The 14449-nt window shown below is 30.5% G+C and overlaps 1 protein-coding gene across 1 annotated transcript in view; it reads left to right on the top strand.

Annotated features, from left to right (window-relative positions):
- The window catches only part of LOC136980447 (GTP-binding protein Rheb homolog), a 35972-nt gene extending 33648 nt beyond the window's left edge, over positions 1–2324 (top strand). The window contains exons 7-8 of the mRNA XM_067276553.1: positions 298–379; positions 476–2324. Coding sequence (XP_067132654.1) covers positions 298–379; positions 476–565 — 172 coding nt within the window. The 3' untranslated portion in view covers positions 566–2324. The remainder of the gene's footprint in view (positions 1–297; positions 380–475) is intronic.
- The last annotated feature ends 12125 nt before the right edge of the window (positions 2325–14449 follow it).

Genomic DNA, 14449 nt, shown 5'->3' with positions numbered 1-14449 from the left:
TTTTTAAGATTTTAAATAAAAATATATTGATATGTTTGTTGAAACAAATTTGTTCGAATTATGACAATTTTTAAAAAATGATAAGATAAACAAATTTTATAACAATAGAATATTTTAAATATAAATATTAAAAAAATGTGAACTAAAAATTTGAATCATGAATGAAGGTATTTTTTATGGAAAAAAAGAACTTTTTCGAAGCATTTTATTAATTATTAATTATGTTTTGCTTAAATAGAAAGAAATTGTACAATGTAAAAATGATGTAAAAAATTTGATATTTTATTTTTTATATAGAGTTGTTAGTTACGAAGAAGGTAAAAGAACTGCAGCAACAATGAAAGCAGAATTTGTAGAAGCATCTGCCAAACAAAATCAAGTAAACATGAAGAATATTTATTTACTAATTAATAAAAAATATAAATTATTAAATATAATTTTTAAAATTATTAATTATGAATATATAATTTTCCAGAGTGTCACAGAGATATTTACCACTATAATATGGGAAATTGAAAAAGCCAATGGAGACGTTCAGGAAAAGTCAAGTTGTGTATTGTCGTGATAAAAATACAGATATTAAATTACGGCATTATGCATAAAGGACAGATACATTACGTAAACATAATTCGACCTGCTCTATATTGCATATGTACATTGGCAACATATACATTAATGGTATCAGTTTACTTTTCACAAATCTACAAATTTACAAAATCAAACATGGTTAAGCATTATGAATTTTTTTAAGATCTTAAAAGATCATATATCTATTATTCTGTCTCATTTATTTAGAATCCATTGTATGATTCTTGTACAGTTCTTCCTATTACAAGCAGCATTGTTTGATTTTTAGGGAGGGAAATATATATATATATAAAAATATATTTATCAATTAGATTAATACTTTAACCAAGAAAGAAATTAGCATTGTATATATTGAAATTATTCCATTGTAAAGATAATTCATACTATGGAAGATTGCATTTAGAATGATCAATTTATACCACTGCAAGTGCACTGTTAAATGTAGCTTGGCAAATAACAGTGATTAAATTTAAAAAAACCATTAAAAATGAGGGTTTTCTTTAGTTAATGTAAAACAGATTGCTACATGTATAGAAGTTATAAGTTAAAGCATGACTTGAGTTTATACGATACTTAAAGCCTTGATTAGAGTTTTTTTTTTTACTAATTATGAAAGAATAAATTGTATGTATTTGCTGGTAGTCTGTCTTTTATGAAAATGCTATACAAAATACAATATATGGAGTGTGCTGAGAATATATTTCATGTCAGCTTACACAATATGAAAATAATGTAATTTTTCATATATCATAAAAGAGCTTTTATTTAAATCTGCTTGAAAGAATGTGATAATTAAAATTTATTATAGAAACAAAGATAGAAATGTCACTTGGATAATAGCAGATTTTATTTAGATACATGTTAAGAATGAAGGACATTGAGATTTTTGTATAGGAATATTTCCCAAAATGCAATTACTTGTTATTTATGCAAAAAAAAAAAAAAAAAAAAAATGCAATATGTACAAAAGTACAAAATGGAATTTTGAATATATGCTGAAGTGTATTCAAAGCATTCAAACCATAATAATATAATAAGCAGTTGTTGTATTCCTATATGAAATGTGGCATCTTAATATTCCTAACAATATAACAATGGTCTATTCAAATCTCCATCAATGTGATATATTCTTCATAAGAGTTGTCTTAAAATCTAATTTTTAAAAATTTTCAAAAAGCAAAGCATGATTGTGTGTGATGAACAATCAGGATTAAACAAGATTTTTCATTTTATTTTACATCAGTGATGACAGTAGTTTTGATTTGTTACTTTTGATATTGTGATTATATGTCCAATCCATTCCAAAAGTGATGACTGAGTTACATATATTGTCCAAATAAGACTCGTAAACGTCAAAATTGTTAACTTAATTGATTTTTATATGAGATTATTTTTATTTTATAGACTGACAAAAGAAAATAATAATAATTTCGAAAATCATGCAAGAGATTGGCTTTTTCAGTCTCATGGAACATTGAAAAGGTAATTTGATTTTCAAATCCTTTTTTATTGCAATTGATCTGTTCTTGTTGCTGTGCAATTGCACATTTAGACTGTTTGGTCATCTAATTTGGAACAGAATGTAACTATTTAAAGATATAACAAGCAATTAAAAAATAATCAACTTGAATCAAGCACTTTTATATAAATTGGGCAAAGCATAATATTTCATTGTATCATAATGTAAAAGGAAATTAAATGTAGTTAAATAAAATTTCACATTGATAAATATTAAATTGTAAGTTATTGATATGATTTCAGGATTTAGTAAAGGAATACAGGAAAAATTAAATATATTTTTAAAATGTTTAAGTACTTTTAGCAGTCAAATAAGACACTTAAAAAAATTTAATTTTGCAAGCTATGTAAACATGCAATAATTACTTAAGTTATATTGAATAATAATTTCCATTTTATACTTTTCAGTTTGGTATATAAAATTATTGTTAAACGTACAAAATTTAAATTTTCCTAAATAATCTCTGAATTATTATTCTAGAACTAGAATATTATTTTGAAAAATTTAGCGATATCAAAAATCTATTAATACCCAAAGTATTATATGGCTTATATTTAACTTAACACTCATTGTTTTTAGAACAAATTTCATTACATTACATTCAACAATAGTCATTAACTTGATAATTGGTGAGGTCTAGTAACAATATACTGAGATACTGTTAAAAATCCAGTAATTGCAACGTCATGGGCACGGGCCAAAAGCCATTGTTTCATCCAAACCAATCTGATGAACAAAGCGATAATAAATAAAAATACATCACACTAACCTTACATAGCTTTGCAATTAATTTTTGAAACATAATGCTGTTTTCGATCCACCCTGAATTTTTAAAATTTGAAAAAAATTAAATTTGAAGATAGAAACATTTGAAACTAAAACATTTAAAATCAGAAGCTAAATCAAACTTTGATTGCACCAGAAAAATTTTTATAGAACATTTGAAGAAGGTCCTAGGGTGGATCAAAAACAGTGTTACATTTCAAAAATTAAGTGCAAAGCTATACAAGGTTAGGGTGACGTATTTGTAGCTATTGTTTCAGGTTTGTAAATTATTTTTACAACCACAATTAGTTTTATGCAGAAATTTACCATAAAAAGCAAAAAGTAGTAGTATAAAATTGATTTGTTTTATTTAGAATATGAAAATAATGTATAAAATTGATTCAAGTGTACCAATGCACACAACAAAGTTCAGCTAACCAAACAATTTATGATTTACAACCAATGATTCAAAAAAGATGGAATCAAATGTTCTGACAGCCACTGAAACTATAACAACTACAATATTTAATCTAAAAGCCATACAGCTATGAAGACTGAATTTAAATACATATGAAAATGTTAAATATGAAAGTTGGTTATGGGTTATATCTAATCTATGGTAGCAGCCATGGTAATTGCATTGTTCTGGAAGTTCTATAAAATTGTGTTTAATTTTTAGTTAAAGTATTTTTCCACAGACTTGCAAAACATCGTAAAGATTGCATCATCTATAACTTCATAAATATGAGAATGCTTTTAATTGATTGACAAAATCTACTACAGCAATGTTTTCAATGATTGTATCATTTATTGGTATAAAACCCATCAAAACATGGTGTGCCTTTTATAAGCAAAATAGAAGTTTTTGACAGTTAATATTGTATAAAAAGTTTATCTTTTCACAAAATAGCAGTGTGTGTGTGTGTGTCTCATCAATTGTGTATTTGTTACAAAGGAGACACGAACCTGGAAACATTGAAAGAAAAATTGGATCAGTCATTACATTGTTGGGAATGCCATGCCAGGAAAGGATGCTAAAGCATCTCAGCCTAGTACATAATGCTAATTCTTCTAAACTGAAAGTAGAAAGAGCAAGAGGGGCATGAAAGCAAGTGGACAAACTTTTGAGGTATACAACAGGGATTTATAAGCCTACCATCCATGTAAGAAGCCATTACTAATGAATAAAATGTGCAGACAGCAATCCATCTGGACTTAACAGTATGTGGACTGGAGCATTGACATATGGGATTCTGTTGTTTTTGAATGAATCCAAATTTAATCTGCATAGATCTGAGGCAAACTGTATGTTAGGCATAGAAAAGGCAAAGCCTATAATGGATTACTTGATGCAAACAATAAAGTTTCTGATGAATCAAATGGTATAGGGAAGCAAAACCAATAAAGGTGTCTACAGATTGCACTTTATAAATTGTATTTGTAGCACTGTTTTCATAGTCCATCTTATCTACCAAGCTAATTCCAACAACTAAGGAATAATTTCATGACAAGAAATCCTTATCTTCCAGGATGACACTGCACTGTCACCATACGAGATGATGAGTAAAGTATAATATGTCTTTTCTCTGTGCTTTGACGATCATCTTTTCTTCAGAAGAAAGCCAAGTGATCGTCAAAGCACTATACTGTGTTTCGTAGTTAACAAGAATCAAGTGCGACACGGTTTCAAGTCTGTGTCACGCTTGATTCACGGTCTCATTAACACAAATTGCTGTTTAAATAAAAAAATATTCCTAGAGTAGATGCCTAAGTTGGTCAAGTAAACAGTCCCAATCTCAATCCTATTGCAAACTACTTACATATAATGGTCAGGAAAATTGGACAGACGAGGCCTGAATATAAACAAAGTGCAGGAGTGTACTAAGAGAGTTGATATCTTGAGCTTGGTATAGAGTACTGAAGAAACTCATGCACACACTATGCCAGATTGCTGCAAAGTTGTTATTAAAACTTGATGTGGTCTTGAGTTATTCCCATTCAATGAGAAATAACTGTCCATGTTGTTTTTCAGGCCTGCTTATGCTGTGAACCTTTTTCATTTCCATAATTGTGAATGGCAAGTTCTTGCAATAGTACTCGTTAACAGTATCGATAGGCTAAGGTGTGAAAGACTTCAGTATAGTTCAATATAGCATTATACATAATAAATTTTGTTTTTGTATCTTGTTTGTTTATTTTTTGTTATCATTACAAATTGTGATTGTAGTTTTAAGTACGCTACTTTGCATATCTGGTGGATGCTTTTTAGTCTATATCATAGGTAATGCAATTTCCATGGCTGTTATTGTATATTTCAACAATAACAATGGAAGAGTTGGAGTTATTAAAAACAAATTTGTTTTTAAGTTAATTAATTTAATAATTATCAAACTTGTAGTTTATATTTAATTTTACCAAGATTGTCAAACTCATTTAATACTGTGGACCACATCAGGTTCACTGGTACATTAAACAAACTACATGAATTAGCCAGTGGAAGTTTATATTGAGATAAAAATAGAATGTAATATATTATCTGTTAAACAAAAAATGTTCTTGGAGCATCACTTAAAACAATATAGTAATTACCTACAATATAATAATTTGACAATGATGATTGTGTACAGAGTAAAGCAAATATGAAAACCTTTAATTGAAAACACTTGATTAATTAATTAATGCTTCTAGTTCTTTTATAATCACAATAATAAAATAATATTTAATCTATTAATCGAATTATACTGATTTAACTTGCAGATGAAATCATAGAGATTCTTTTATTTGTGTGCAAATAAAATTTTGGATCAGACTAATATTAATAAAATGAAAATACTGAAGGTGACATTAGTCAAACTCAAATCAAATTCTTTAAGTTTTCAATGATTTCATTGTTCGGACACTATTTACATATCTTTTATGAAGATACGATCCAAGTAACAAATCAAATTGCAAGATGAGAATGGATTGTAAAATCTGTTAAAATGGTTATTGAGCAAGCTTACACTATTTTAACAAGACACTCACTTGTATATAATAATGTAAATGTTTGATATATGCATTTAAAGGAACATCTAACTGAAGTAATTCATTTAGATATTACCAAGAAGATATAACTAGCAAATAAAACATTTTGTTACAGTAATGGAGAAAAGCTCAAAGTGCCAAGTGACATATTTTGAGTTATACTTATTAGAATAATAAATATAGTCCATTTTTTCTATGGATCCTGTGTGGTTTTCAATTTATGGCACCTAAATTTCATTGTTATAACTGGTGCTAACTTATCCCTATGAAGTCTCTTTGGTAGTGAAAAGTCCTGTGTGAAATTTAAGAAATGTCACATAGGACAGTTCTCCAGTACTGCAACAATTTGTTTTCTTTGCTAGCTAAGCATACATTTTTGGAGAAAGTATGCAAAAGGAGTTGTTAATTGATATAATTGTTCTACAACAAACTTTTTAATATGGAACTGGATATAAAGCACAAGAATAAATATTTAGGTCATTGTCATTGATTAGAATGATACTATAATACCACAATGTCTGTATCAAGTATTAATGTTCAAAATTAGATTTTCCAACAAATTTAATTACTGGATATTGAAGATTTGTATATGTAAATTTGAAGATATGTATTTGTAAATTTAATGATCAATACAGTCAAAACTTGATAGTTATGTTACTTATAAAATGTTCCTTATTGTTAATCATTCTCAAACTTAAAATATAAGAGACGTACAGTATTGATGAGAAGTGAAATCCAAAACTAAAGCTATCTTTAAAAAACAAGTCCAAATCTAACTCAATACCAGATTTCTCATGACAATAGAAAACATCTTATTTTGTAACCAAATTCCAAACAATAATTTCTATTTAATAACTAATGAATCACAAATATCTGTCCCAAAGCAAATTCCCGTTTAGTCTAACAATCAAAAAACAGTATCTAAAATTTACCTATTATTTTATCGTCATTCTTAGCTTAATCATATAATTTTAAGTTACATTACTAAAATAACAACTCTCAAAGTAAGTAATCTTTGTTCAGTTTTAGGGCAGTTGTAAGATGCAATCTTTCTTGTATTGGGGCTAAGGCAAGATTTTGCCAATTAACTATTTTCCTAAAGATAAAAATTAAATTGCACAGAACACATATAGCTGATGACAATAATTTTTTTTCTGTAACTGGCACTTATATTTATATATCATCTAAATCTATCAATTTAAATTCGTTCAAGTCTAAAATTTTTCAAGACACAAACACCTTATGTCGCTGAGAAATTTAATAAACGCAACTAACATTTCCGGCCAATTCTATTGGCCACCGTCAGGTAAAAAAAACAAATATTAAACAAATAGAATAATATTTAAATACCACCTTATTTGTTTAATATTCAGTTTTGTTTTTTACCTGACAATGGCCAATAGAATTGGCTGGAAACGTTAGTTGCGTTTATTAAATTTCTCAGCGACATAAGGTGTTTGTGTCTTGAATCTAAAATTTTTAATGCTCTGTACCTGAAGCTGGCATATAAAGGTCAAAAACATTTTTCCATATAATAAAACACCTAAAAAAGCAGTGTAGATTTCTATTTTAAAAAGTGTTTCCAAGAATTATGCAATTTAAAAGTAGATAATACCTGAAATATGTTTTTGTGTCATGATTGCTTTAAGGCCTGTCTTTAATACAGTGCAAGCAATTATTCAATGTTTTTTCAGTCTGTAGATCTGTTTTGATTCTTTTGATGTTTATAATTTAAAATCAATATTAAATATGGAAAAGGATTCCACAAACATTTAATAGATATTATAAATGTTTTCGGCCACATACGTTGTTTTTGTTATTGCTACAGTTATTGTGTGTTCAGTGTGGCCCATAGTCCTAGAATCATGGTAACATCTGCATATGTCCTGAATTGAAAACTATAAATTGATTTTTATACAGAAAAGAAACAATTATTTATACTTGCAAGAATCATTCTATTATTTGATGTTCATAAAGATTCATACATTACTTATGTTGATTCTTGATCTTAATAATGAATTTATTTTATTACAAATGAATGATTTTATTACAAATACTGAACAATGAATTTTTTAAGTATCATAAAATTCTATTTGTAAAATGATTTTTTAGAAAAGTTTAATATAATTATTTCAGTCTGGCAACGGTAATGTTGCTGACTGAAAAAATAGTGGAATATGAAAGATTTGTATTCTAAATGTAACTGAATGATAATAAAGAATGACATTACATTTTCTCTTTTTATTCAGTTGAAACTAAATAATTTTAACTGTGTGGATTAATGAAACTGGACAATAACTATGTTTCTGTTTCAGTAACCTTACATCAATCCAGCAGGTAAAAACACAGTTAAAATGTTTTTGTCTTATACCAAAGGCCTTCCACAGGAACAAGAACAACAGAGTTCTAAAATGGAATGCTAACATACAATTAAACATTGAATACTATCAGTTCAAGTTTTTATGTTGTTGAAATTAGCAACTTTGGACATATACTGACTCAGTAATAAGTTATAACAGGCTTGCCATACTCTGGAAATGGGTTTCTCATGCTTGTAATTGATAAGATTACTCTTTAATGTAGTTTTAAAAATTTCCAGTGCCTCCATATTTGTAATGTGTTTGCTCATGCTGTCGTCCTGAGAAGAGTGACATATTGGAGCAAAGGAACCACATTCATCTGAGGCATAAACAGATGGTGTTGGTGGCTTTCCCATGTGCTATGTCATATTCATGTTTTTAACCTCTTTCAACAATGACCTTGTTGGGCCAATGTATACTAAGTCCCTATTATACCTTTTGTCCCAAATGGGATTTTTATGCACTTCAGAGGCCTTTCCATTTCTAAATAATGTGAAAATAGTTGGAGAGCATCTGTATGCAATCCAGTGAGGCCAACTATCTGGTTAAAAATAGCAGATAAGGAATTGTGGTATGGAACAATCAGGCAGTCTTTCCACGTTCTCTCTCTCCTTGCATTCTGGTTACTCTGTGACATGTTCTGGGTCTTAACTTTAACAAAGCAGTTAGAAACCAAATTAATATACACAACAGCATGTGCACACAAATTTTCTATGTCCTTCCTGGATGTGCAGTGTATGTATGCTTACTTAATGAGAGCCCTTTAGACTGCTATTTTAAAGTGGAACAGGTCATGGGATGTAAATTGGATAGAATGGTATATCTTGGTTAGGAAGTTATCTGCATTAAAACTAATTGTGAGACCAAAGAAGTGTACCTCTCTTTCACCCTTGGTCAATCTGTAGAGTGAGCTTGTAGGGATTGTCATTCGTGGATTCCACAAAAGCATCTAGGTGTGGTTTTCTCTTCCAGATAATGAGGATGTCAATACATCTCCTGTGAAGGTTAGTATCTGGGAGGAAAGATGTGAGGACTTTATGTTCAAGGAGGCATATCACAAGCTTGCACAAGTCTCCCAAAATGGGTCTTCCCGTGGGTATCCTATATTGTTGTATAAAAGATGGTGGAATCAAACTGGAAGAAAAATGAAAGCTTGGAGAGAGTTACACTATCTCCAAGCTGGGCTGCTTGGTTGTCAGCTACACAGCGTAAGCAATCTCCCATAGTGCAGAAACAGGGTTGTAACTTCACTGATGGTATAAAAATTAAAATTCAAAACAGTGATGAATTCACCCTTGAAATAAGGTTTCAGGATGTGGACTAGTTCAAGTGAATTCTTGATTATAAAGCTGTATCCATATAATGTTGGAGTGATTATGCTGTGGTTCACAATTTCCAATTTGTGAGTAGGGGATCATCATTGTCAGCCGGTACATATCCAATGAAAGTTGCTAATTTTAACAACATAATATTCAATCTTTGAATTCCGTCAGTTCAAGTTTTTAAGTTCATGTTCCATTGTACAGTACATTAGCATTCCATTTTAGAACTTGGTTGTTCCTGAGGAAGGCCTTTAGTGTAGGCCAAAAACATTTGAACTATATATTTTTGTAAATGATACTTAATACTACTATAAAAATTTCAATAACAATTGTTATTATTTGTTTTCAATTGTTTAGTGATAATGACAACCCAATTTATGGAGACTGGCTCACCTCACCAACAGTGGCATGTCAGCTGCTTATGCTTTGCCTAAGTCATTTTAACCATTTTTTTTCTTCCACTTTCCCTTGAGCTCTCGATACAATTAAGAGAATTGAAGAGGAGATAATGATATATTATATCTTAATTATATCAGACATTCAAAAAAGAGTTGATTTTTGAAATTTATGTACACTTAAAATGGCTCACAGTGAAAAGTTTACTCTTCTTCAAATTTCTTGTATAAATGTTTTCTATGATTCTTCTGCAATCATCTTTTAGGTCTTCCATTTCTGCAAGTCAAGCAAATTTAAAAAAATAAATATTCAGAATTGATTAAACAACATGAATGCAAAAGAAAATTTCCAGATTTAATTTCTTGTTTTGTGAGTGTACATTTGGGTGGTGCTTAAAATAGGGGAAAAATAAGTTGCTTACTATTTTGTGGTCCTACCCTCCAGAACTATTCCAACTGATCTCAAATTACTACAGAAGAAATTTGAACTTGATATATTAATATTTAGAGGCAATTCAATGACCACAAAATTTGTTGAAGTTAAAATGCTTCAAAGAAATAATAAGGAGCAAATAATTGTAAGAAATGGAAGTGTCTCATTCCCATCAAAAATAGACAAAGGAAACATGCCAGGAAGTGCAAGAGACTGATATGTATAAACTGCACCATTACATGTGTACAAATTGTGCACTATATGCATCGTTCTGGATAACAAAAGTAAATTAACATGAACTAACCTTTTGTTTGTCATGCATAACACAAATGTCTGGAACAAATTTCATTAAATACCTTCCGAAAGAATTATTAACATCGCTTTCTTTAAAAAAAAAGAACTTAAAACGTTACCATATTTTAAATCTAGCAGCTTGTGAAAAAATCCAGCAACAAGTTGTGTAACTATTCCGGTCATTGCTAATTTTTTTAAAAATAATTTTTCATATTTTTAATTATTATCGAATAGCAAAAAGTGCAATTTTGAGGGGTAGAGATGAGTTTTACAGAAAAAAAATTAAATGACCCTACTGGAGATACACACGACCCCCATTATCTCCCAACCTTCTCGAACTTTAACCACCAAAATTTAATCGAATCAATTCCCGTAATACACGAACGCTTCCTACAAAATTCCTAAAATTTTCGACAAAAAGCACAAAAGTTATTAGGCTTCAAACAGGGTGAACATAATCGTGCAACACACACACTAACATCCATACATGCAGACCCCTCCGAATTTCTTCGCATTTCTCGTAATTTCAAGGTCCCCGAGTCCAAAAATGTATAAATCTCGAAGGGTCATTCTTTGACCTATCGCCATACTTTCTCGCTGCTATACGTAACAGCCGAAAAAGTAAAAACACTTTTCCCCTCTCTCGAATGATATATATTTTATTAAAATGTAAGATTCGCACGAGAAAACCACGTGCCACGTTCGTTCCACGTGCAAAACAACGTGTTTCAAGATGACAAAAACGAAGATTTCTCTGTAAAATAATCAACTCTGTGGTTACCATTAAAACAATGACAAGAAATATATATGTTTAGAAAAAGTGAATGTTTATCCTTCACTTATGAATTTATGTAAATTTAAAACACGATAAGTAAAAAGTTGCAATGGAGAATGTTATTGCTAGAGCGAATTTACAAATTGTCTGCAATAATTTACTTCATTAAATATACATTAATATAATTGTGAAGAATTTGATTTATAAATTGCAAAAATTTCTGCGAAAATATCAATATACCGATTGACGAAACAATAAACAATCAACAATACAAATAATAAAAATGCAATATAACAATCGGGCGACTTATTTGTTGGACTTCGTTTAGTCCGGAGATACGCGTATTTCGTCTCTCCGGACTAAATGGGGGCGGAAACCCAAATCCTCCGAGCCTTACCTCCTCGTGGTGCCCCCGGGGTACTTCCTTTCTGCAGCAGATCAGGTGATCTGAGCGGGACTTTTGGCTTTTTTTTAAACTTACTATTAGTTCATACTCTCCCTATACTGTATATATTTATATATCTTGTTCAAATTTTCAATCGTTAATAAAATACTTTTTATTCATCCACTCAAGTTCAAATACATTTTTTTAAACTTGTAGTAAATGACACTTGATGTTAATACAGTTTTTTAAAATATTAATTCATTAATTAAATTTAATTAATAAATTTTAGTTTTATATGGGAGAAAAAAATTTCTCTTATATAAGATATTTAGCCTATGTATATACATATTTATATTAATTGTAATTATTTAATAAAAAGTAACTAGAATAAAATTTTTTTTTGTTGACCTAAGTAGGAATTGACATTAAAAATTTTTTTTTATATTACTTGGTTATTTTTCTAAATTTTGTCAGATTGGAGTACGCAAACAAGGCAGGGGGTAGTTTTTCCTCCTCGTCGTGTCTCCACCTTGTCGTGGTGGGGAGGCTTGGTGATCTGTGCTGCAGTGTCTCGATGGGATTTTTCGTCAGAGTGTTGCGGCCGGATCCGACTAAGAGAGACACACGCCAATGCCGAGCAGGAAGGCATGGTGCAGAGGTAGCTCTCTGCCTTATCTTTGAGTACGCCTTGTCAAAAAATTCACGTGTCTGGTGACATTTAAAATGTGAAGTTTAGAGAAAATTTCTGTAGTAACTATAAATATACATGGAATTCTAGTCTATAACAAATGTATAAACACACCTTTTTTATTTTACGTTAAAAAGCTATAAAAATTACTTATATCTACAGATTTTAAGTATAATTTAATACAATTTAGTAAATTTTTAGGGGATACTATAGATTACCACCTATGGAATTTCGGGTCTTTGAGTATATGTTTGAACTCAGAAGACCGAGACGAGTTCAACGATATCCTATTTTTGGACCGGACACGAAAAATAATAAAGTTATCATACTTTTTCCAGCGATCGCGCGATGATAGGGAGTCGCGTCGCTCTCTCCGCTAAGTCGGCCTCGCTATCGCGATCGGGAGTCGCGTCGCTTGCCGTTAAAATTGCCTTTAGTAGACGTTTCCCCCCTTTTTACTTTGTTCAAGAACTACCGTGAATCAATAACTAGTGACGTTTAGCACATGGCGGCCTGCCGGCGGGTCCCCTCCGGGAAGTCAGTCGGGAGCACGAACAGTGGGAACGGCCATGTTCACTGCCATAATTAACATTAACCGAAATGGCGATCGCACGATGATCGGAAGTCGCGTCGCTCTCTCCGCTCTCGTATGGCGTGTTTAACCAAGGCCGTCTAGATGTACTGTACAGTACCATCTAGACGGCCTTGGTTTAACCCTACTGGAGATGACCGTAGTCCGACGTCATGGTTTGCAGACTTTACCGCAAGATGGCAGTACTAGCAACTATGGTGCCGTCTTCATGAGAGCATTAAAAAAGTATGAAGTGATACTTTTTTATTTTTCGTCTCCGGTCCAAAAATAGGGTACCGTTGAACTCGTCTCGGTCCCCTGAGTTCAAATATATAATCAAAGTCCAGAAATTCCATAAGTGGTAATCTATAGTACACCCAATTTGTATATTAAAATGATTACTAGTTTAAAAGTTATTTTAATTTCGGACCGTAACAAAATTATAATGCACAGGCTTAAAAATGACTAAAAAGATATAATAATTTAAGTTGCTCTTCTTATTATTAACAAAAGAGGACAGTAATAGTTTTGAAATCAAATACGGTGGCAATTTAAACAGTGTGTAGTGATATTGGACCCTAGATTTATATTTATATGTTCTTTTGAATTCATTTCAATGGCACTTTAGTGACATAATCTGTGTAGTTGAACTGTCTGTATTGATGAACTTTCCTATCTTCTAGAAATTCTGCCATTTCTCTCTGGCCGAACCTATCACTTGTGCTCATCGTGGCTTTGCAAAGATCGTCCACATATATATAAAAGAACATATAAATATAAATCCAAGGTCCAATATCACTATACATTGTTTAAAATCCTTTTCAAATTTTCTAACAATGTTTTGTGGTTGCAGTCATAACAAGAAATTCACGAAATTCATTTACTACATGGATCTGGCAAGTCATTAATTAATTTCACAAACTATTAGTAAGATTTACGAACAGTACGATCCTTCTCTCCAAATAGTTTTATTCTACAAATTATTTGATGGATGATGTCATTGGAGCACTCAAGATTTAAACTTGGGAGTGCCGAGTTGAATGGATAAAAATTTTTAATGCAAATTCAATAAAATTCCTACCTTATCTGACTTATATGTTTGAAAAATTTACTAGTGTTTCTTTTTCCTTTACTTTGGGTGGTGCCAGGGCTCCTTGGCCCACTCCCGGGTTCATCACTGGATGTTGTTATAAGATTCCATCGAGTAAACTTGTGCAAAATATTTTTTAACAAATGACTAACAACATCATATTTTGCAGAGTCAAATTTTTTGTTAAGATGAAGTATACATCGTTGTTCACTTAAAAATATTTTTCTGATGCTTAAAGTA

This window comes from Centruroides vittatus, unplaced genomic scaffold (assembly GCF_030686945.1).
Source record: "Centruroides vittatus isolate TY-2023 unplaced genomic scaffold, ASM3068694v2 contig_7, whole genome shotgun sequence".
Taxonomy (NCBI): domain Eukaryota; kingdom Metazoa; phylum Arthropoda; class Arachnida; order Scorpiones; family Buthidae; genus Centruroides; species Centruroides vittatus.
This window is presented reverse-complemented; position numbering and strand designations above follow the sequence as displayed.